The sequence below is a fragment of the Oncorhynchus nerka genome, unplaced genomic scaffold, assembly GCF_034236695.1.
Source record: "Oncorhynchus nerka isolate Pitt River unplaced genomic scaffold, Oner_Uvic_2.0 unplaced_scaffold_942, whole genome shotgun sequence".
Lineage (NCBI taxonomy): Eukaryota > Metazoa > Chordata > Actinopteri > Salmoniformes > Salmonidae > Oncorhynchus > Oncorhynchus nerka.
Window position 1 is genome coordinate 16,178 of NW_027040365.1, and position 25,412 is coordinate 41,589.

A 25,412-nucleotide genomic window follows, 5' to 3' on the forward strand; every position below is an offset into this window, starting at 1 on the left:
GATATTTAAATGGGTTATTCATTAAAAACCAATATGATATTTAAATGGTTATTCATTAAACCAATATGATATTTAAATTGGTTATTCATAAAACCAATATGATATTTAAATTGGTTATTCATAAAACCAATATGATATTTAAAAAACCAATATGATATTCAAATTGGTTATTCATTAAACCAATATGATATTTAAATTGGTTATTCATAAAACCAATATGATATTTAAATGGGTTATTCATAAAATCAATATGATATTTAAATTGGTTATTCATTAAACCAATATGATATTTAAATTGATTTTAAATTGGTTATTCATGAAACCAATATGATATTGAAATTGGTTATTCATAAAACCAATATGATATTTAAATTGGTTATTCATGAAACCAATATGACATTGAAATTGGTTATTCATAAAACCAATATGAAATTTAAACAGATACTGGTGTACAAGGTTACCTTTGTGGAGTGAAACCAGCTGCAGAGGACTATCAGCGAAGGGAACATGATGCACTTCAGGAACTGCCAGGAATAAGCATCACTTCAGGGACTGCCAGGAATAAGCATCACTTCAGGGACTGCCAAGAATAAGCATCACTTCAGGGACTGCCAGGAATAAGCATCACTTCAGGGACTGCCAGGAATAAGCGTCACTTCAGGGACTGCCAGGAATAAGCATCACTTCAGGGACTGCCAAGAACAAGCATCACTTCAGGGACTGCCAGGAATAAGCATCACTTCAGGGACTGCCAAGAATAAGCATCACTTCAGGGATTGCCAAGAATAAGCATCACTTCAGGGACTGCCAGGAATAAGCATCACTTCAGGGACTGCCAGGAATAAGCGTCACTTCAGGGACTGCCAGGAATAAGCGTCACTTCAGGGACTGCCAGGAATAAGCGTCACTTCAGGGACTGCCAGGAATAAGCATCACTTCAGGGACTGCCAGGAATAAGAATCACTTCAGGGACTGCCAGGAATAAGCATCACTTCAGGGACTGCCAGGAATAAGCATCACTTCAGGGACTGCCAGGAATAAGCATCACTTCAGGAACTGCCAGGAATAAGCATCACTTCAGGGACTGCCAGGAATAAGCATCACTTCAGGGACTGCCAGGAATAAGCATCACTTCAGGGACTGCCATTAATAAGCGTCACTTCAGGGACTGCCAGGAATAAGCATCACTTCAGGGACTGCCAGGAATAAGCATCACTTCAGGGACTGCCAGGAATAAGCATCACTTCAGGGACTGCCAGGAATAAGCATCACTTCAGGGACTGCCAGGAATAGCATCACTTCAGGAACTGCCAGGAATAAGCATCACTTCAGGGACTGCCAGGAATAAGCATCACTTCAGGGACTGCCAGGAATAAGCGTCACTTCAGGGACTGCCAGGAATAAGCATCACTTCAGGGACTGCCAGGAATAAGCATCACTTCAGGGACTGCCAGGAATAAGCATCACAGCGGATGACATCACGGCTGTGGTGCAACAATGGAAGAAGCAGCGGCAGGACCATGACCACAACCTGACTCAGCTCTTACAAATAGCAAAGGGAGATTCATCTAAAGTTGAGTAAAGACTAAAGTTAAGCTCAGGCTCAGAAGTGCTTTCATACACGGGACATCTTTTGACAGCTGAAGGCCAGAAGCCAGACCCAGAATTGAGAAGGAATGCCTAGCCATAGTCTGTGACCGTTTTGATCAATACCTTCAACGTAGGGACTTTATCAAGGTGCACACTGATAACAAGCAGCTTGAGGTTATCTTTAAATAAAAAACGATTCTGTCTGCCCCCAAGTGATTTCAAAGGATGATGCAAAAGCATCAGCGTTATCAACTACAGGTAGAATACAAGAAAGGAGTAGAGCTTCACATTGTAGATGTTCTTGTCTAGAGCAGCGCACTACCAACAACTAGTTGGTAGTGTCCAAACGGTCATATTGTCTTTAGTGTAGAAACTAGACTTGTTCCCCTAGATCGGGAGTGTCAGAGGCGTTCTCTCCCCTAGGGTTTTGGGTCTAGTTTCTACTTTTTATTCAATGTTTACAAGTCACACAGTTGTACACGTTATTACAGTTTATTTTTTGTCCTTAATCTATAACATCAAACATCATCAAAACAATTACTACTATTAAAGCCTTATGTATTACAACAAGTGGTTAATTACCTTAGTGCAGGTTGACCTGGTTATTCAGTCAAATTCTACTGGTAGTTTAACTTGTTTTGTCAATCACTCGCCTTCTTCCTCATCAGAACGTAAGGTTTCTCATCATTAACCATGCTTCCTGCCATCCAGGACCTCTATTTACCTTTATTTAACTAGGCAAGTCAGTTAAGAACAAATTCTTATTTTCAATGACAGCCTAGGAACAGTGGGTTAACTGCCTGTTCAGGGGCAGAACGACAGATTTGTACCTTGTCAGCTCAGGGATTTGAACTTGCAACCTTCTGGTTACTAGTCCAACGCTCTAACCACTAGGTTAGCAGGTTGTTGATATGATTCTAGTCTTTCAGAACAGGAGATGTGCTGTTAGAACTAGCAGGTTGTTGATGTGGTTCTAGTCTGTCAGAACAGGAGATGTGTTGTTAGAACTAGCAGGTTGTTGATGTGGTTCTAGTCTGTCAGAACAGGAGATGTGTTGTTAGAACTAGCAGGTTGTTGATGTGATTCTAGTCTGTCAGAACAGGAGATGTGTTGTTAGAACTAGCAGGTTGTTGATGTGATTCTAGTCTGTCAGAACAGGAGATGTGTTGTTAGAACTAGCAGGTTGTTGATGTGATTCTAGTCTGTCAGAACAGGAGATGTGTTGTTAGAACTAGCAGGTTGTTGATGTGATTCTAGTCTGTCAGAACAGGAGATGTGTTGTTAGAACTAGCAGGTTGTTGATGTGATTCTAGTCTGACTGATAATGAGAGTGGGCAGAGGGCTGAGTTGTGGTTGTTGATGCTAGTCTGTCAACTAGGCTGAGGCTTTTAGGACACACCCACTATGTGTTCTAGTCTGTCAGAACAGGAGATGTGTTGTTAGGATTGTGGGCTGGTTGAGCAGGAGATGGCTGTTCTGCAGTACCTTATTATTTCCTCATCTCTTCTCCTCACATCATCTCATTTCACTCCTCCTCCTCAACAGTGACTAATCCAAGCCAGAAGCAGTAGCCAGCTCAGGTACTCTCAACATTCTTTGATTCTGAGCTACACTACCAAGACAAAGGTACTACTACTACTGTCACTGTGTTACTAGCCAGCTCAGGTACTCTCAACACTCTCTGATTCTGAGCTACACTACCAAGACCAAGCTACTACTACTACTGTCACTGTGTAACTAGCCAGCTCAGGTACTCTCAACACTCTCTGATTCTGAGCTACACTACCAAGACCAAGCTACTACTACTACTGTCACTGTGTTACTAGCCAGCTCAGGTACTCTCAACACTCTCTGATTCTGAGCTACACTACCAAGACAAAGCTACTACTACTACTGTCACTGTGTTACTAGACAGCTCAGGTACTCTCAACACTCTCTGATTCTGAGCTACACTACCAAGACCAAGCTACTACTACTACTGTCACTGTGTTACTCTCAACATTCTCTGGTTCATGTCCAGGTAATGTGCTACGTTATAGATGGAGCTGCTCTGTTGTGTCATGTTAACTTATGTCACTTAAAAGTTCATTTGTGTTACGTTTTGTCATGTTATGCAATGTCATTTTAAAATAAGTTATGTTAAATACATAATGTACGATTCTAGTTCAATGACTGGAAGTCTACAGGTGTATTAGCAATGCTACCGTACCTGTAGACTTCCAGTCATTGTGCTAATGCTCGTGAAACAACCACTACCTTCCTTCATAATGCACACGGAGACATTAAAATGGTATCCAGGATCCCTTTAACACTATTAGAGGTTATTAAATGTAGAGTTAAGTTGTTATGTAATGTACTATCATTGTTTCCTCTGTAGATCGGTTGGCAGAATGTCTCTGCTGCTTTGTTGTTTTGTGATGGCTCTGCACCTCTCAACAGGTGAATATGAAACTTGAAAACCAGACGGTGTGTTTGTGTAGGCTGGTCAGTTATTAAGAACAAATTCTTAACCATTATTTAACTTAGCAGGTCTGTTAAGAACAAATTCTTAACCATTATTTAACTTAGCAGGTCTGTAATTAAGAACAAATACTTATCCTTTATTTAACTAGGCAGGTCAGTTAAGAACAAATTCTTATATACAAATTGTTATTTATTTAAACAGGTAACTCTTTATCCACATTATAGCAGGAGGTATAAAGCCATAGACTATGAATGATAACGTCAAAGGCCACACTGAAGTCTAACAAAACAACTCCTACAATCTTTTGATCATGAATTTCACTCAGCCAATCATCAACCATCTGTGTAAACGCTGTGCATGTTGAAGAGTGCTGAAAGTCTGTTGTCAATTTGTTTACAGTAAAATAGCATTGTATCTAGTCAAACCCAACTCTAGATGCTATAAAGTATTTGAGGTGCTACTTGATCTAGCTTAGTTTGCACTTTTGGGATTATTCCATTAATTGCTTCCAATGTACCAGGTAAACTAAGTCAAGCACAGCTCTTGAACAGTACATACTGTCGGTGTGTGTTGTTGTTCCATGGCTGGATGCTGCCCCGGGGGTGGTGAACACTACAGAGGAGGAGGTGGAAGGGGTGGACTCCCAGTCACCATGCCCAGCCGGGTGGCATCAGAATGAGCATCGCTGCTTCTCCTTCTACCCCGTCTGGGCCACCTGGGCCACTGCAGAGGTAACGCTTGTAATTGGGAGAGACTGAAAAACTAAAGGTCAACTTGTTCTGTTGCTGTAGTAGAGTTGGTTAGGCATTGATTTATGGCAAATCCATGGTAAAAGAATGAATATAAAATCACATAAAATGTTATACTTTAAATTCTAATTAAATTCAAAACGACTACTAGTACTACTTCTGTCACCAATATTATCACTTCTACTGCTGTCACTACTACAACTATTACTATTTCACAACCATTGATACTTCAAGACTAGCACACATTTAATTAAGGAAATTCCCATTTCTAGTCTGCATTGATCTTCGCTCCCTGAGGTACTGCCAGGGCTTTAGCTCAGCGGGCTAACACAGTGTTCTCTGACTATCCCTCTAGTTGTACTGCTCCCAGCACAGAGGGAACCTGGTGTCGGTTCACAGCCCGGGTCAACAGGTGTTTGTCCAGGATCTGGTCAGGAGACACACAGACCAGCCGGTCTGGATAGGAGGCTACGATGCAGCTCAGGTACACTGGGTCAATAATTAATCAGTCAGTCAGTCAGTCTGTCAAATGTCTTCAGTTTACAGAGGCAAAAGCTCAAGGTACTTTCTGTTTAAAAACAATGAAGTGGTTTCAATCCATCAAGCAATGTGTTTCTGTGATAAGGAGGGGATGTGGCTGTGGAGTGACGGATCAGCTGTTGACAGTTTCTACTGGGAGGAGGATGAGCCCAGTAACTCTGGACAGGGGGAGAACTGTATGGAGCTACACACTGGAGGTACACACACACACACACACACACACACACACACACACTCTCTCTGAGCACATTGAAATAACTGAAGTTTGATTTGTCTTGACAACAGGTGGGCAGGGCTGGAATGACGTGTCCTGTGGAGAGCTGAGGTTCTATGTGTGTTCTATGGAGACAAGGTAGCAGGTCTAACACTGTCTTGTATCTGGACACGTTTTATACAGAGACCATATTAACACTCAATTACATTCATGTATTATTTTATTTCATTTTCTTTTAGATCTGGTTTAGCATCATTGCCAAGTCAGAAGAAATCACACGAGAGAGGTAGGAATGTCTTGACCCATTGCCTCGGCTAGACAATAAGTTAATTATGTTACAGGTGCAGCTCCTTGTTGAATGGCGCTCTGACATTTAGAAGTGAACAGCTGTCATCTTCACCTGTAATGCCCTTTAAAACGTGTTGACCGATCTGGAATTGTTTTTAAACTATTACGTTTTTTGTCCTCCTAGAAAACCTCTTCCTCTTTAATGGGATTTCTTCAACAATCTAAATATCCCTTGATTTAAATCTCCCATTTAAATCTGACTTCCAACAGTCTATTCACTCTAAACAATGTGATTTTGACCACTTTCCCTGTAGCTTTGACAAAAACATAGAGCACATTATTAGTCTACTCTGCTATTCAAATCTAAAATTAGAACACAAAAACATTCTACCAATTAAACAATACAGCTGTTTTGGTAATTGCATCAATTAATTTAATGTAGCTAACTTCCTACTGGTGAATTAACTACCATAGAACTAGTTTAATGTAGCTAACTTCCTACTGTTGAATTAACTACCATAGAACTAGTTTAATGTAGCTAACTTCCTACTGTTGAATTAACTACCATAGAACTAGTTTAATGTAGCTAACTTCCTACTGTTGAATTAACTACCATAGATCTAGTTTAATGTAGCTAACTTCCTACTGTTGAATTAACTACCGTAGAACTAGTTTAATGTAGCTAACTTCCCACTGTTGAATTAACTACCATAGAACTAGTTTAATGTAGCTAACTTCCCACTGTTGAATTAACTACCATAGAACTAGTTTAATGTAGCTAACTTCCCACTGTTGAATTAACTACCATAGAACTAGTTTAATGTTGCTAACTTCCTACTGGTGAATGAACTACCATAGAACTAGTTCACACTCCAGGGTCTCTTAAATGAAAATGGATTTCCCTCCCTTCAGCAACATATATTTTCCCTCAACAGAGGCAAGCTGTTTCACCCCCTGGAGTCGATTGTCGCACCGGTCAATCAATTGAAGTTACATAACAACAAAAATCACGTCAAACACTCTGGATTTCTGAAAGCATTCTGTTCATCAGCAAGCTGACCAGACTGTTCTAGATAGTAGATAGTAGACTGTTCTAGATAGTAGGTAGTAGACTGTTATATATAGTAGATAGTAGACTGTTCTAGATAATAGATAGTAGACTGTTCTAGATAGTAGATAGTAGACTGTTCTAGATAGTAGACTGTTCTAGATAGTAGACTGTTCTAGATAGTAGATAGTAGACTGTTCTAGATAATAGATAGTAGACTGTTCTAGATAGTAGATAGTAGACTGTTCTAGATAGTAGATAGTAGACTGTTCTAGATAGTAGATAGTAGACTGTTCTAGATAGTGGATAGTAGGCTGTTCTAGATAGCAGATATTAGACTGTTCTAGATAGCAGATAGTAGACTGTTCCAGATAGTAGATAGTAGACTGTTCTAGATAATAGATAGTAGACTGTTCTAGATAGTAGATAGTAGACTGTTCTAGATAGTAGATAGTAGACTGTTCTAGATAATAGATAGTAGACTGTTCTAGATAGTAGACTGTTACAGATAGTAGATAGTAGACTGTTCTAGATAATAGATAGTAGACTGTTCTAGATAGTAGACTGTTCCAGATAGTAGATAGTAGACTGTTCTAGATAATAGATAGTAGACTGTTCTAGATAGTAGACTGTTCCAGATAGTAGATAGTAGACTGTTCTAGATAATAGATAGTAGACTGTTCTAGATAGTAGATAGTAGACTGTTCTAGATAGTAGACTGTTCTAGATAGTAGATAGCAGTATGTTCTAGATAGTAGACTGTTCTAGATAGTAGATAGTAGACTGTTCTAGATAGTGGATAGTAGACTGTTCTAGATAGTAGACTGTTCTAGATAGTAGATAGTAGACTGTTCTAGATAGTGGATAGTAGACTGTTCTAGATAGTAGATAGTAGACTGTTCTAGATAGTGGATAGTAGACTGTTCTAGATAGTAGACTGTTCGAGATAGTAGAGTGGGTTCCATTGTGAAAAGCATTTACATTTTTATGAACATGTATTGCAATGTGAAACATGTATTTCTAGATAAAAACTGATTAAGTTTGGTGAGTAAGTGACTGTTTGATTTTGTGTCTTGTAATAGTCAATAAAAAAAATGTGCTCAGAGTTTTGAAACAACTGTCTTTTTGATGAACTGTTTTGAGTTTTGGACAAAGCGTTGCTAAAATGGGCAACATACTTGTGAACACCACACCAAAGCAATTTTTTAAAATCCCTCCCTCCCTCCCTCCCTCCCTCCCTCCCTCCCCCAGAGCTGGTTGAAGAGGTGAGTATTTATGACGTCCTGTGGGAGACCAGTGAGAGAGTAGCAGATGAGATCCTCTACTCAGCCTTCCTCAGAGGGATGTATTCCAGACGTCTGCCTGCCCACTGCTATGCTGACTTCTGCCACCAGGAGGTGCTATACCTGGACAGAGTCATCCCCATGCTGCGGGTGAAAAGAAAATACATGAAATAAAACCAATACCATAAAGATTTACTTACTATGACTGTGATACGTGGTTGTCGTCCCTAGCTATCTTAAGATAAGTTCCTCTGTATAACAGTGTAAATGTGTGTATGAACCAGGTGCTGATCAGAACAGTCCAGGGTCCTCCAGACATCATGCTGTTTCTCCAGAGAACACATCAACGCTACCAGGAGTCTCTGAAGGAGGCCCAGAACCAAACTCCACCACACCTGGTAAGAAGCTCTTATAACAATCACCTTTAAAATGTATAATTTGATATACAATTGAATAGGAAAAACAACTAGAACGTAGTAGGTGATTGATCATTTCAGTAAACCTTCCATAAACGTGTTCAATGACCCTTATTTAACCTTTTTTTGTTTTGGTTCAATTCAAGTTCAATTTCGGTTACCCAGGTTACCCAGGTTACCCAGGTTACTCAAGTTTTGGTGTATTTAGACACGCCCCCAAAACAGAAATCTCTTCTTTCTTTTCTGACTTCCTTTAGTTCGTTCACTTCATAATATTTCAGTATTACAATAATATTCCCTTTAGCTCAGAGTGACTTAGTAAGTACATATCATTTTCAGACTTCTTTTCATACTATTTCCCTGGGGGAATCGAACCCACAACCCTGGCGGGTTTCAGATAAATCATATGTATTTTCACCGTGGGGCTCAGTTGGTAGAGCGTGGCGCTTGCAATGCCAGGGTTGTGGGTTCGATTCCCACGGGGGACCAGTCTGAAAGCATATGCGATTAAGTCACTCTAGATCAGAGCGCCTGAAAAAAAATATAACGTTCTTCTTCTATATGATGGATAAAGAGAATAGAGAATAGTTATGGATAAAAATGTGTTGGTAGGACAAGCCTATGTCTGTTTCTGCTGTTGGGAAGAGAATAGTTATGGATAAAAATGTGTTGATAGGACAAGCCTATGTCTGTTTCTGCTGTTGGGAAGAGAATAGTTAAGGATAAAAATCTGTCGGAAGGACAATTATGTCAGTGTTTACTACAAATGTGAAAGGCGCCAACCTTTTTCGTCATTTTGACAATTCGTCTAATTCATTATTCGACTGACAAAACAAATTGACTTAATTATATTTTAGGAAAAATTACTAAATTACTCTTCTTGGTTTAATGCCAAGATGGCGCCGACGGAGATGAACATACTGTATCAACCTCAAATACATTATTATTACCTATCCTTATGCCTAGTCACTTTACCCTGCCTTAATGAACATACTGTATCACCCTCAAATACATTATCTATCCTTATGCCTAGTCACTTTACCCTGCCTTCATGAACATACTATATTATTATTACCAAACCTTATGCCTAGTCACTTTACCCCTTATGCCTAGTCACTTTACCCTGCCTTAATGAACATACTGTATCAACCTCAAATTTTAATTTTATTTTAATTTAATTTTTTTGTTTCACCTTTAGTTTAACCAGGTAGGCTAGTTGAGAACAAGTTCTCATTTGCAACTGCGACCTGGCCAAGATAAAGCATAGCAGTGTGAACAGACAACACAGAGTTACACATGGAGTAAACAATTAACAAGTCAATAACACAGTAGAAAAAAATGGGCAGTCTATATACAATGTGTGCAAAAGGCATGAGGAGGTAGGCGAATAATACAATTTTGCAGATTAACACTGGAGTGATAAATGATCAGATGGTCATGTACAGGTAGAGATATTGGTGTGCAAAAGAGCAGAAAAGTAAATAAATAAAAAAAAACAGTATAAAAACAGTATGGGAGTGAGGTAGGTGAAAATGGGTGGGCTATTTACCAATAGACTATGTACAGCTGCAGCGATCGGTTAGCTGCTCGGATAGCTGATGTTTGAAGTTGGTGAGGGAGATAAAAGTCTCCAACTTCAGCGATTTTTGCAGTTCGTTCCAGTCACAGGCAGCAGAGTACTGGAACGAAAGGCGGCCAAATGAGGTGTTGGATGATCAGTGAGATACACCTGCTGGAGCGCGTGCTACGGATGGGTGTTGCCATCGTGACCAGTGAACTGAGATAAGGCGGAGCTTTACCTAGCATGGACTTGTAGATGACCTGGAGCCAGTGGGTCTGGCGACGAATATGTAGCGAGGGCCAGCCGACTAGAGCATACAAGTCGCAGTGGTGGGTGGTATAAGGTGCTTTGGTGACAAAACGGATGGCACTGTGATAGACTGCATCCAGTTTGCTGAGTAGAGTGTTGGAAGACATTTGTAGATGACATCGCCGAAGTCGAGGATCGGTAGGATAGTCAGTTTTACTAGGGTAAGCTTGGCGGCGTGGGTGAAGGAGACTTTGTTGCGGAATAGAAAGCCGACTCTTGATTTGATTTTCGATTGGAGATGTTTGATGTGAGTCTGGAAGGAGAGTTTGCAGTCTAGCCAGACACCTAGGTACTTATAGATGTCCACATATTCAAGGTCGGAACCATCCAGGGTGGTGATGCTAGTCGGGCATGCGGGTGCAGGCAGCGATCGGTTGAAAAGCATGCATTTGGTTTTACTCGCGTTTAAGAGCAGTTGGAGGCCACGGAAGGAGTGCTGTATGGCATTGAAGCTCGTTTGGAGGTTAGATAGCACAGTGTCCAATGACGGGCCGAAAGTATATAGAATGGTGTCGTCTGCGTAGAGGTGGATCAGGGAATCGCCCGCAGCAAGAGCAACATCATTGATATATACAGAGAAAAGAGTCGGCCCGAGAATTGAACCCTGTGGCACCCCATAGAGACTGCCAGAGGACCGGACAGCATGCCCTCCGATTTGACACACTGAACTCTGTCTGCAAAGTAATTGGTGAACCAGGCAAGGCAGTCATCCGAGAAACCGAGGCTATTGAGTCTGCCGATAAGAATATGGTGATTGACAGAGTCGAAAGCCTTGGCGAGGTCGATGAAGACGGCTGCACAGTACTGTCTTTTATCGATGGCGGTTATGATATCGTTTAGTACCTTGAGCGTGGCTGAGGTGCACCCGTGACCGGCTCGGAAACCAGATTGCACAGCGGAGAAGGTACGGTGGGATTCGAGATGATCAGTGACCTGTTTGTTGACTTGGCTTTCGAAGACCTTAGATAGGCAGGGCAGGATGGATATAGGGTCTATAGCAGTTTGGGTCCAGGGTGTCTCCCCTTTGAAGAGGGGGATGACTGCGGCAGCTTTCAATCCTTGGGGATCTCAGACGATATGAAAGAGAGGTTGAACAGGCTGGTAATAGGGGTTGCGACAATGGCGGCAGATAGTTTCAGAAATAGAGGGTCCAGATTGTCAAGCCCAGCTGATTTGTACGGGTCTAGGTTTTGCAGCTCTTTCAGAACATCTGCTATCTGGATTTGGGTAAAGGAGAACCTGGAGAGGCTTGGGCGAGGAGCTGCAGGGGGGGCGGAGCTGTTGGCCGAGGTTGGAGTAGCCAGGCGGAAGGCATGGCCAGCCGTTGAGAAGTGCTTATTGAAGCTTTCGATAATCGTGGATTTATCGGTGGAGACCGTGTTACCTAGCCTCAGTGCAGTGGGCAGCTGGGAGGAGGTGCTCTTGTTCTCCATGGACTTCACAGTGTCCCAGAACTTTTTGGAGTTGGAGCTACAGGATGCAAACTTCTGCCTGAAGAAGCTGGCCTTAGCTTTCCTGACTGACTGCGTGTATTGGTTCCTGACTTCCCTGAACAGTTGCATATCACGGGGGCTATTCGATGCTATTGCAGTCCGCCACAGGATGTTTTTGTGCTGGTCGTGGGCAGTCAGGTCTGGAGTGAACCAAGGGCTGTATCTGTTCTTGGTTCTGCATTTTTTGAACGGAGCATGCTTATCTAAAATGGTGAGGAAGTTACTTTTAAAGAATGACCAGGCATCCTCAACTGACGGGATGAGGTCAATGTTCTTCAAGGATACCCGGGCCAGGTCGATTAGAAAGGCCTGCTCACAGAAGTGTTTTAGGGAGCGTTTGACAGTGATGAGGGGTGGTCGTTTGACTGCGGCTCCGTGGCGGATACAGGCAATGAGGCAGTGATCGCTGAGATCCTGGTTGAAGACAGCGGAGGTGTATTTGGAGGGCCAGTTGGTCAGAATGACGTCTATGAGGGTGCCCTTGTTTACAGAGTTAGGGTTGTACCTGGTGGGTTCCTTGATGATTTGAGTGAGATTGAGGGCATCTAGCTTACATTGTAGGACTGCCGGGGTGTTAAGCATATCCCAGTTTAGGTCACCTAACAGAACAAACTCTGAAGCTAGATGGGGGGCGATCAATTCACAAATGGTGTCCAGGGCACAGCTGGGAGCTGAGGGTGGTCGGTAGCAGGCGGCAACAGTGAGAGACTTATTTCTGGAGAGGGTAATTTTCAAAATTAGTAGTTCGAACTGTTTGGGTATGGACCTGGAAAGTATGACATTACTTTGCAGGCTATCTCTGCAGTAGACTGCAACTCCGCCCCCTTTGGCAGTTCTATCTTGACGGAAGATGTTATAGTTGGGTATGGAAATCTCTGAATTTTTGGTGGCCTTCCTGAGCCAGGATTCAGACACGGCAAGGACATCAGGGTTAGCAGAGTGTGCTAAAGCAGTGAGTAAAACAAACTTGGGGAGGAGGCTTCTGATGTTGACATGCATAAAACCAAGGCTTTTTCGATCACAGAAGTCAACAAATGAGGGTACCTGGGGACATGCAGGGCCTGGGTTTACCTCCACATCACCCGCAGAACAGAGAAGGAGTAGTATGAGGGTGCGGCTAAAGGCTATCAAAACTGGTCGCCTAGAGCGTTGGGGGCAGAGGATAAGAGGAGCAGGTTTCTGGGCATGGTAGAATATATTCAGGGCATAATGTGCAGACAGGGGTATGGTGGGGTGCGGGTACAGCGGAGGTAGGCCCAGGCATTGGGTGATGATGAGAGAGGTTGTATCTCTGGACATGCTGGTTGTAATGGGTGAGGTCACCGCATGTGTGGGAGGTGGGACAAAGGAGGTAACAGGGGTATGCAGAGTGGGTCTAGGGGCTCCATTGTGAACTAAAACAATGATAACTAACCTGAACAACAGTATACAAGGCATATTGACATCTGAGAGAGTCATACAGCGAGGCATACAGTAATCACAGGTGTTGAATTTGGAAAGCTAGCTAAAAACAGTAGGCGAGGCTAATCCGCTAGCACAACAAACAGCAGGTAAAATGGCGTTGACTAGGCAACGGGGCCGACAGGTAAGACAAACAAGCAGAAAGGAGTACCGTGATTAATGGACAGTCCAGCGTGCGTCAGCTATGTAGCCAAGAGATCAGTGTCCAGGGGGCAGCGGTGGATGGGCAGGGAGGCTGGGCTGGCGAGTGTTATCCAGGTTTTTAAAAACTAACAATGACTAAATAGCTTGTAGCTAGTTAGCTGGTTAGCGTCTGGAGGTTCTTGAGTGTGTCATAAAAATAAAAATAAGAGTAAAAGTAATAGCGATTCCGTATCACATTGGGTGAGGCAGGTTTCCGGAAGGTATAAACAAATTAAAAATCAAAAAGAGATAGAAAGTAAATGGGGTCAGAGAGTGATTGGGACGCGGTGGTTCAGACGGTTAGCAGGCCTGTGCTAACAAGCTAACAGTTCATAGGCCCGAGCTAGACAAGGTAGCAGTTAGCGGACCGGAGCTTGACAAGCTAGCCGTTAGCAGGCCGAATTAGCAAGCAGGGAGATAGCGAGGGCTAGAGAGTTAAACTTTGGGGGACGTCGCGATGGGGTGAGTCTGTTTATTCCTCTTCATGCGGTGAGCTGGAGATACAGCGATTCAGAAAGCTCGCAGGCCTTGGCCAGCAGATGGATCTTTGGCGATGTCGCAGCGGAAAAGCCTGTTGAAACCCCTCGGACGATTATGTCGGCGGACCAGTCGTGATGGATCGGCGGGGCTCCGAGTCGGCAGTAGAGGGTCCAGGCCAATTGGCAAAATAGGTATTGTTGGACTTCTTCGGCTAGTCGGGAGATGGGCTTAGCTCGAGGCTAGCTCCAGGCTAACTGGTGCTTGCTCTGGGACAGAGACGTTAGCCAGGAGTAGCCACTCGGATTGCAGCTAGCTAGTTGCGATGATCCGGTGTAAAGGTTCAGAGCTTGCGGTAGGAATCCGGAGATGTGGTAGAGAAAAAGCAGTCTGATATGCTTTGGGTAGATGTCGCGCTGGTGTCCTAGTTAGCGTTGAAGACCGCTAGCAGTGGCTAGCTACTAGCTAGTAGCTAGTTAGCTGGCTAGCTTCTGATGAGGGTTCCGATTCTAAAGTATAGAAAAAGCAGATCCGTACCACATTGGGTGATGCGGGTTGCAGGAGAGTATATTCAGCCTGTAGTTGGAAAGTGAGATTAAAATATGTACGAAATATATACAGAAAAAAAACGAGGAAAAACTATATTTACACTATACAGGACGGGACAAGACAAAACACACGTCCGACTGCTACGCCATCTTGGAACTACAAATACATTATTATTATCTATCCTTATGCCTAGTCACTTTACCCTGCCTTAATGAACATACTGTATCAACCTCAAATACATTATCTATCCTTATGCCTAGTCTCTTTACCCTGCCTTTTAATGAACATACTATATTATTATTATCTATCCTTATGCCTAGTCACTTTACCCTGCCTTAATGAACATACTGTATTAATATTATCTATCCTTATGCCTAGTCTCTTTACCCTGCCTTCATGAACATACTGTATTATTATTATCTATCCTTATGCCTAGTCTCTTTACCCTGCCTTCATGAACATACTATATTATTATTATCTATCCTTATGCCTAGTCTCTTTACCCTGCCTTCATGAACATACTGTATCAACCTCAAATGCCTGGTACCTCTGAACATTGATCTGGTACTGTCACTCCCTGTATATAGCTCCACATTGATCTGGTACTGTTACTCCCTGTATATAGCTCCACATTGATCTGGTACTCCCTGTATATTAGCTCCACATTGATCTGGTACTCCCTGTATATTAGCTCCACATTGATCTGGTACTGTTACTCCCTGTATATAGCTTCACCTTGGTCTCCCTGTCTCTCTTCCTCCTCCTCTTCATCCTCCTCATCATGCCTACAGAACCTGTCCTGAATCCAGTCCTCTGTAGCCATGCGTCAGTACCTCCATGTTTTCCATAACCACACAGTAAACTCCCTGTCTCTCTTCCTCCTGCATCTCCTCCTCCTTTTCCTCTTCCTGCCTACAGAACCTGTCCTCCATCCAGCCCTCTGCAGCTGTGCGTCAATACCTCCAGAGCTTCCATGACATTGTGAATGAGGAGCCCATCTACTGGCTGGTGTCTCTGCTGCCCAGAGCCCTGCTCAGACCTTACCTGGCACAGAACCTGCCCCTGGGAGAGAGGACCAGACCAGGCCCCAGCCCCTGCCTCTACCCCTGGCTAAGTCTCTTCCCCTGCCCCTGCTACCAGTGGGGGGGAGAAGAGATGAAGCCAGACCAGAGGAACCAGAAGGACAAGTCAGGGACATATTACAGGTATCTTGAGGTTTATAGTGTCTCAACTCCACATTGTTGTGTTTTTTTCTTGTCAAGTGTGGTGATATTGTAGAGTGACTATTTTCTATCCGGTCTCTCTCTCCAGGCATCTACTGGAGAAGTACCAGGATGTGATAGACGTCTATAAGGCTGTCAACATCTTCAGAGTCCAGATGATCAACGAGAAGGCTCTTCACCTTCACCTCCAGGTTTTAGCCAGTTAGCCTAATAACAGTTAGCCTGGTCCTGCTAATGCTTTTTAGCCTTGTCCTGCTATCTAAATCTACAGTTAGCCTGGTCCTGCTATCTAATTCTACAGTTAGCCTGGTCCTGCTATCTAATTATACAGTTAGCTTGGTCCTGCTATCTAATTCTACAGTTAGCCTTGTCCTGCTATCTAATAAGTTCTGGTCCTGCTATCAATTATACAGTTAGCCTGGTCCTGCTAACTTAGCCTGGTCCTGCTATTATACAGTTAGCCTGGTCCTGCTATCTAATTCTACAGTTAGCCTTGTCCTGCTATCTAATTCTACAGTTAGCCTGGTCCTGCTAACTAAGTCTACAGTTAGCCTGGTCATGCTAACTAAGTCTACAGTTAGCTAGGTCCTGCTAAACAAGTCTTGCCAGGTCTCCCTCACAAAACAGGCTCTGAACCCTACGGATCTCCATAGCCTGGTGTCATGATGTTGCCCTCTTTGGGTACAGCAAGCCCCATCCCCCTTTCCCTGTCTTCTACACACAGGCTGCTGTGGTCAGAGAGAGGTCGTAAATTCTTGGAGGAGATTATTTCCTCATGGCCACAGTATAGAGACAGAGTGAATTTTCATAGAGAACAAAGGAATTTCTTCAACCTCACAGAACATGAGGTCCCAACAACATTTATGTTCTGAAGAAGGTATAAAAGATCGGTGAAGAATCCATCTACGAACTGGTCCGTTTGGTACAATTTGGTGAAACTCATGGGAGCCAATACGACCACATTACCATAATGCTGTTTAAATAATAGCCTCAGATATGAGGTTTACAGGTTTACAATGAGTGAGGATGATACTGTTTGAAATTAGTGTAATGTGATTTTGGACAGTTTAATGAAGGAAACTCCAATTCTCTTTTGAGTTTAACTACATCAGAGGACCGTCCATGAGCCCATCCTGGGACAGGCCCTTTTCTGCAACTCCCGAATAAAACCCCCACTTTGAGAATTTCTCAACAGACCATGTTTCTCTCAATCACGAGAGGACAAAGGTTGCAGACCAGCTTACCTCGATAACGAGAGGGCCAAGGTTTGAGTAGATGGCTGAATCTTTTAACCATACCACGTGGTTAAACTCTTAGACTATCGATACTGACAGAATAAGAACAAGTCTTTGATATTAATTACTAGTCTGCAGCTAGGAATTTGGTATCATTGAACGCGAAGACCGACAACTGCCGAAACATCTATTCTATAACGACATGAATGAATGTTACTCTGAACTATCCATTCTAACTACGAGAGAGAGAGCGAGAGAGGACGGACACTCTCCAACAGAAACAAACTTTTCAACAGAGAACCCGACGACACAGTGAGCGTAAATATATATATTGATTGCAATTGTTCCCGAATGAGTGAGCGTTCATGTGCAAAGGATTAGCATTTCAATTGTTATAATTATCAACTGTGTGTTGTCTTATCTCAGTCGACCACCACTTCCCCTTTGTACACCAAGCCACGATGCCGGTTTATCCCACTAGGGAAACTCCCTTATCATTTTCTTGTAACTATCTACTGTTTGTTTATGCTTCCTAGTTAATTACAGTTACATGAATAATCATTTTAATAGCGTAATAACAATTACAGAGAGTCATTTGATAAAGATTAATCTTCAGGTTAATGATAGTAAAGACAGGACACCGTGTACCTGTCTATTTTGTGGTAACATTCTACTCCTTGTCAACATAACTTGGCATATGACATGGAGTACAAGAAGTGGAATCCCAACTAGCGAATTTGATTTGCTGAAAGTTGTGGGAACATACATTTTTGGTTTACCATTGGTTCTGGGGAGGAAGCCATAACTTTACTGACTGGTAAAACGGAGCGTTTTTTAACTTTCAAAAAATGGTCATGAAAACTTAGCCTGTTCTGGGAACGTTACGTTTTAGGTTGCAGGGAGGTTTCTGAGAACGTTTTACTATGGTTCCAGGGAGGTTCTGAGAACGTCTTACTATGGTTCCAGGGAGGTTCTGAGAACATCTAACTATGGTTCCAGGGAGATTCTGAGGTTCTGAGAACGTCTTACTATGGTTCCAGGAAGGTTCTGAGAACATCTTTCTATGGTTCCACGGAGGTTCTGAGAACGTCTAACTATGGTTCCAGGGAGGTTCTGAGGTTCTGAGAGCATCTTACTATGGTTCCAGGGAGGTTCTGAGGTTCTGAGAACGTCTTACTATGGTTCCAGGGAGGTTCTGAGAACATCTAACTATGGTTCCAGGGAGATTCTGAGGTTCTGAGAACGTCTTACTATGGTTCCAGGAAGGTTCTGAGAACATCTTTCTATGGTTCCACGGAGGTTCTGAGAACGTCTAACTATGGTTCCAGGGAGGTTCTGAGGTTCTGAGAGCATCTTACTATGGTTCCAGGGAGGTTCTGAGGTTCTGAGAACGTCTAACTATGGTTCCAGGGAGGTTCTGAGAACATCTAACTATGGTTCCAGGGAGGTTCTGAGAACGTCTTACTATGGTTCCAGGGATGTTTCTGAGGTTCTGAGAACGTCTTACTATGGTTCCCTGAACATTTTCCTGGGAGGTTTTATTAACACTCAGAGAACATAACTTATAGGTTATTTTGATTTTTTTTTTTTTACTTCCTGAAAACGTTCAATGAATATTTAAATAATAGTTTTAAAACAGTGTTAACACATTCTGTGTTAACTTTTTGAAAGTCCAAGCACAAATATGACCAGGGGAGCAACTTTTTGTGCTAGATGGTCTGAATTTCAGGCTCACTACAGTATAACACATGTATCATCTCATCTTTATGGGATGTTAACACAAAACAGGTACACTACAGTAGAACACATGTATCACAATAACCAGGTGATCTCTGTATTAATGTCTCTGTGATGTCCATCTCTGTGTTAATGTTTAATGTCTCTGTGATGTTCATCTCTGTATTACTAGTTGACAGAGTAATATAACTGAGGTCATATATAATGTTGTCTCTGGCTGGAGAGTCCTAATACTTTAAATATCAAATCAATAAATCAGTGAATATCTGATGTAATCTAATCAGTCTGTGTAATATTATCCTAGCTGGTTTCCCACTGGTGACGAGGAAGAAGAGGAGGACCAACCCAACCTGTGGTCTGTGGACTCTGGTCCTGACGTTAGGGTGAGTGACGTATTTATTTATGACATGTTTATGTTGTATTGAAATCAGTCAAGGATTGTGAACATTTTTTATATTTTATTTCACCTTTATTTAACCAGGTAGGCTAGTTGAGAACAAGTTCTCATTTACAACTGCGACCTGGCCAAGATAAAGCAAAGCAGTTCGACACATACAACAACACAGAGTTACACATGGAATAAACAAACATACAGTCAATAATTCAGTACAAAAAGTATATATACAGTATGTGCAAATGAGGTAAGATAAGGGAGGTAAGGCAATAAATAGGCCATGGTGGCGAAGTAATTACAATATAGCAATTAATCACTGGAGTGATTTGTAAGTCGCTCTGGATAAGAGCGTCTGCTAAATGACTTAAATGTAAATGTAAATGTAAAGATACTGGGGTGCAAAGAATCAAGATAAATAAATACATACAGTATGGGGATGAGGTAGTTGGATGGGCTATTTACAGATGGGCTATGTACAGGTGCAGTGATCTGTGATGATTGATAATGTAACTGTTTCTCTTTTTAACATTTACATGTATTTTCTAACACTACCCCCTCCCAAAACAGTTGTTCTTTGCAAACACCCAATTTAGGCCAGCCCACTGTGCTTAGAGATGGACTGGCCCATCTGGCCCCAAAATGTCCCATGGCCAGTCAGTTTCTGGTTCATAGTGACTCTATTGGGACAGCTATGTCAGGAGAGCCTTTCAGATAAGATGTGTTGTCTGTCATTGGTCTTGTTTGTCCTGTCCCTTAAATCTGGTTGTTTCTGTCGCCCCCTCCAGGTGAAGCTGTAGCAGTGCAGCTGTAGAATACAGGGAGCTGAGTGTGTAAGGCTGTGTGTTGTTGGTTTTCACACTGGGCAGGACTGTTCCTCTTGTCAGACATATTCTACTTTTATGTTGGAAACTTCTCCAAAATAACTACTTTCAGACTGTATTAACACAATAACATAATGAATGCACACATTTAATAATTGTCAACAAAGGGGCTACAATAAAATAAAAAACATTTAGGTAATAAAATCATAGAATGAAACTGTGTGAACTGTTCAATTGTATTTTCATATGGGTATTGTAATGTCAATAATACACAGCCAATCACATTGCTGTGCTCGATCTCAATCAGAAGAATTGCTCTGGCTAGCCAATAAACAGATGGTATTGCTTCGAAGAATTGACCAATCAGAAAATGCTAAGGTTGCCCCACTAGCAGTGGGCCAATATTTGAATGCTCCATTGTATAAACAATTCTATTTATCCTGTGTGCATGTTTTACATTCATGTTGAATCCACTGAAAAAACAATTAGAGAATAGTTGTCCTTATCACATCTTCCTCAAATTCTGTCTTTAATTATTTCCTGGATTTACAATCAAAACAACTTGGCTGACATTATGGTTGAGATGTAAACCTGTTCTTAAATGAATAGATGAAAGCCTTTCTCTTTGGGACGTAGCAAACATAACTCCTGTTACTTTAACACTTTCACCTTTCTGGGTGTAACGTTGTGAAGTTCCCATCCTGACGAGTGGATTGACAAAAATACAGGGTTTTATATCAGAATGTTATGGTATGGATGACGATGACAGATTTACATGTTGAGGAGCGAGGATAGTTAGAAACCCGATGTTTTCTCCTGTCAGATTTACACGTTGAGGATAGTTAGAAACCAGATGTTTTCTCCTCTCAGATTTACATGTTGAGGATAGTTAGAAACCAGATGTTTTCTCCTGTCAGATTTACATGTTGAGGATAGTTAGAAACCCGATGTTTTCTCCTGTCAGATTTACATGGCGAGGAGAGGATAGGATAGTTAGAAGCCTTCCACAAGCTTCCCACAATAAGTTAGAAAACTTTGGTCCATTCTTCCTGACAGAGCTGGTTAACTGAGTGTTTGAGGCCTCCTTGCTCCAGATGTTTCTGCCCACAAATGTTATATAGGATTGAGGTCAGGGCTCTGTGAAACCACTCCAATACCTTGACTTTGTTGTCCTTAAGGCAATTTGCTATAATTTTGAAGCATGCTTAGGGTCGTTGTCCATTTGAAAGACCCATTTATGACAGATTTAACTTCCTGACTGAAATTTTGAGCTTCAATATATCCATATAATTTTCCTGCCTCATGAAGCCATCTATTTTGTAAGTTGGGTTAACCAGTCCATTCCCTCCCAGAGCTATTAAAATATAAAAATATTTCTATGTGGGCGCTGTCCTCAAACAATCGCATGGCATGCTTTCACTGTAAAGCCTATTGTAAATCGGACAGTGCAGATAGATTAACAGGAATTTAAGCTTTCGGACAGTGCAGGTAGATTAACTTGACTTTAAGCTTGTCCAGTGCAGGTAGATTAACTTGAATTTAAGCTTTAGGACAGTGTCCATTTGAAAGATTTAACTGACCAAGCTTTAAGCTTCCTGACTGACAGTGCAGGTAGATTAACAGGAATAATTTTCCTGCCTCATGAAGATCCTATTTGTGAATATTAAAATATAAAACATTTCTAGGTAGATTAACTGTTTCAAACAATCGGACATGGCATGTAGATTAACCTGATTTAAATTTCGGACAGTGCAGTTAGATTAACAGGAATTTAAGCTTTCGGACAGTGCAGGTAGATTAACAGGAATTTAAGCTTTTAACCAATATAAGACCTAAATGTTTTAATATCCATAGTTTCTATGATTATTTATTTGAATTGTGTGCCCTCAAGTTTCACCGGAAGTTGTCCCGCTAGCGGGATGCCTAGCCTTAACTTTTTATGGCTGCAGGGGCAGTATTGTGTAGCTTGGATGAAAAGGTGCCCATTGTAAACGGCCAGCTCCTCAGTCTCCGTTGCTAATATATGCATATTATTATTAGTATTGGATAGAAAACACTCTAAAGTTTCCAAAACTGTCAAAATATTGTCTGTGAGTATAACAGAACTGATATTGCAGGCGAAACCATGAGGAAAATCAAGAGGAAGTGGCTTCTATTTTGAAAACTCCATGTTCCATAGCCTACCTTTGCTCCATTTAAAGCGATATGAACCAGATTCCTTTTCCTATCACTTCCTCAAGGTGTCAACAGTCTTCAGACATAGTTTCAGGCTTTTATTTTGAAAAATGAGCCAGAACGATAACATCGCGTCAAGTTGTCACATGAGTTTTGCTCGCGCAACAGAATTCCTCTCCCATGTTTGACATGTTTCTGTGGACATTATGGAAACTATTTGGAATTTTCGTCCGCGTTGTCGTGACCGCTATTTCCTGTGGATTTCTGAACATAACGCGATAAACAAACGGAGGTATTTTGGATCTAAAAATAATCTTTATGGAACAAAAGGAACATTTGCTGTGTAACTGGGAGTCTCGTGAGTGAAAAATCCGAAGATCATCAAAGGTAAACGATTCATTTGATTGCTTTTCTGATTTTCGTGACCGAGCTACCTGATGCTAAGTGTACTTAATGTTTATCGTGCGATCGATAAACTTACACAAACGCCTGGATTGGTTTCGCTATAAAGCATGATTTCAAAATCTGACATGACAGGTAGATTAACAAAAGGCTAAACTGTGTTTTCCTATATTGCACTTGTCATTTCATGAATATAAATATTTATAGTTATATTTATTGTATGTAGCGCTATGCTATTCAGCGGTTGTTGATTACACTTATCCCGATATCGGGATTGCGGCCATAACAAGTGAAGAAGTTTTAATGGTCTCCGGTATTCTCTGTCTTAAAGTTTATCGTTTATTTACATATTAGGGTACCTGAGGGTTGATTAGGAACGTTGTTTGAAAGAGGAACGTTGTTTGGAAGAAGTTTATTGGTAACTTACTGGATTCATTTGTATGCATTTTGAACCGGTGGATTACTGAGTCTAGCGCGCCAATGAAACTGACTTTTTTGGGATATAAAGAAAGACTTTATCGAACAAAAATACCATTTGTTATGTAGCTGGGACCCTTGTGATTGCAACCAGATGAAGATCTTCAAGGTAGGTGACGCCTCTGCTTGGTTGGAAAATGTATGTAATGCTTTGTGTGCAGGGCGCTGTCCTCAGATAATCACATGGTGTGCTTTCGCCATAAAGCCTTTTTGAAATCGAACAATGCAGCTGAATTAACAAGAAGTTAATTAACCTGTTGCGACTCTAGGGGCAGTATTTTCATTTTTGGATAAAAACGTTCCTGTTTTAAACAAGATATTTTGTCACGAAAAGATGCTCGACTATGCATATAATTGACAGCTTTGGCTAGAAAACACTCTGACGTTTCCAAAACTGCTAAGATATTGTCTGTGAGTGCAACAGAACTGATGTTACAGGCGAAACCCAGATAAAAATCCAATCAGGAAGTGCCGCATTTTTTGAAACCGCCTCATGCCAATGACTCCTTATATGGCTGTGAATGAGCTATGAATGAGCTTACGTTTTCTATTCCCCAAGGTGTCTACAGCATTGTGACGTCTTTTTACGCATTTATGTTGAAGAATAGCCATAAGGGACCCCGCAGAAAATCTTGCGTAAAGCACACAAGTAGCCATTTTCCAATCGCTTCTTATGAGAAACCACCTTGAGGATTAATTAATTCTAAACAACGTTTGCCATGTTTCTGTCGATATTATGGAGCTAATTTGGAAAAAAGTTTGTGTAGTGACTGCATTTTCCGGTCGATTTCTCAGCCAAACGTGAAAAACAAACGGAGCTATTTCGCCTACAAAAATAATATTTTTGGAAAAAAGGAACATTTGCTATCTAACTGGGAGTTTCCTGAGTGAAAACATCCGAAGTTCTTCAAAGGTAAATTATTTAATTTGATTGCTTTTCTTATTTTCGTGAAAATGTTGCCTGCTGATAGCAGAGCCTAGCCATAGCCTTATGCCATGATAAACGTATGCTTGTCTAGCGTTGGCTGTAAAGCATATTTTGAAAATCTGAGATGACAGTGTGATTAACAAAAGGCTAAGCTGTGTCTCAATATATTTAATTTGTGATTTTCATGAATAGGAAGATTTTCTAGGAAGATTTATGTCCGCTGCGTTATGCTAATTCGTTTGAGGCTATGGTTACGCTCCCGCATGCGGGTTTGAGAGTCATGAGAAGTTACGCTTTTAAATTATGTATGACACGTTGTATTTTCATGAACGTTTAATATTACGATTTCTGTCATTTGAATTTTGCCCTCTGCAATTTCACCGGATGTTGTCGAGATGAGACGCTAGCGTCCCAGTGATCCGTAAGAAGTTAATGGACCCCAGGAAGAGTTTATGGACCCCAGGAAGAGTAGCTGCTGCATATTCAGTAGGTAATGGACCCCAGGAAGAGTTGTAGCCAAAATCAAATTGGACTCTCTCTATTTCATTAATGAGTTGTAAATTCATTAATTATGCATGAAATAGATCGAGACCAGTCTTAAAAGTCAGGTGACAGCGTTTATTACAAGAGAGTACTGAAGAAAAAGACAAAGAACCTTACATTTTAAAGAGACAACATAAAATGACATCATCAGTTTCTCACACCTCTCCGATCCACACAATAGCGTTAGTGTCTTCAGCTCTGGAGATCTTCTTCTACTCCCCTCATAAAACAAACATTCCAATCTGTCTAAAAGACATCTTCTCCTCCACTAATGGAACATCAAAGACCATTCTTATCTGTCAGAAAAGATCTATGCACTCCTTCTCCCTTTCCCACAAGGTACAGATAATTAATTTGTTTTACTTACATTTTCAGTAAAAGCTTAACCAAGAACCCATACATTTCATACCATAACATAATAGTATTAAAATAGATGGTTCTAATTGAAATGTATACATAATTAATCATTTCAACCATAATTTCCTCCAACAATGTTCAGTAGGTAATGGACCCCAGGAAGAGTGGCTGCTGCATATTCAGTAGGTAATGGACCCCAGGAAGAGTGGCTGCTGTATATTCAGTAGGTAATGGACCCCAGGAAGAGTAGCTGCTGTATATTCAGTAGGTAATGGACCCCAGGAAGAGTAGCTGCTGCATATTCAGTAGGTAATGGACCCCAGGAAGAGTAGCTGCTGTATATTCAGTAGGTAATGGACCCCAGGAAGAGTAGCTGCTGCATATTCAGTAGGTAATGGACCCCAGGAAGAGTAGCTGCTGCATATTCAGTAGGTAATGGACCCCAGGAAGAGTGGCTGCTGCATATTCAGTAGGTAATGGACCCCAGGAAGAGTA

The 25,412-nt window shown here is 41.6% G+C and overlaps 1 protein-coding gene and 1 long non-coding RNA gene across 2 annotated transcripts; both read left to right on the forward strand.

Moving 5' to 3' along the window:
* The first annotated feature begins 4,637 nt into the window (after positions 1 to 4,637).
* Positions 4,638 to 16,054, forward strand: LOC135570665 (uncharacterized). Its single transcript, XM_065016626.1, has 9 exons — positions 4,638 to 4,785; positions 5,159 to 5,287; positions 5,429 to 5,540; positions 5,629 to 5,695; positions 5,797 to 5,843; positions 8,145 to 8,326; positions 8,461 to 8,574; positions 15,544 to 15,830; positions 15,937 to 16,054. The coding sequence occupies exons 3-9, from the start codon at positions 5,435 to 5,437 to the stop codon at positions 16,052 to 16,054; spliced, it is 921 nt and encodes a 306-aa protein (XP_064872698.1). The 5' UTR covers positions 4,638 to 4,785; positions 5,159 to 5,287; positions 5,429 to 5,434.
* Positions 16,055 to 18,252: 2,198 nt separating this feature from the next.
* LOC135570662 (uncharacterized) lies at positions 18,253 to 20,257 on the forward strand. Its single transcript, XR_010463562.1, has 2 exons — positions 18,253 to 19,203; positions 20,000 to 20,257. It is a non-coding gene; the product is annotated as an uncharacterized LOC135570662 (long non-coding RNA).
* The last annotated feature ends 5,155 nt before the right edge of the window (positions 20,258 to 25,412 follow it).

Coding starts and splice junctions, on each gene's coding strand:
- LOC135570665 (XM_065016626.1), top strand. CDS start 5,435: ATGTGGCTGTGGAGTGACGGATCAGCTGTTGACAGTTTCTACTGGGAG. Junction 5,696..5,796: donor GTGTGTTCTATGGAGACAAG/GTAGCAGGTCTA, acceptor ATTTTCTTTTAG/ATCTGGTTTAGCATCATTGC. Junction 8,327..8,460: donor GAGTCATCCCCATGCTGCGG/GTGAAAAGAAAA, acceptor TGTATGAACCAG/GTGCTGATCAGAACAGTCCA.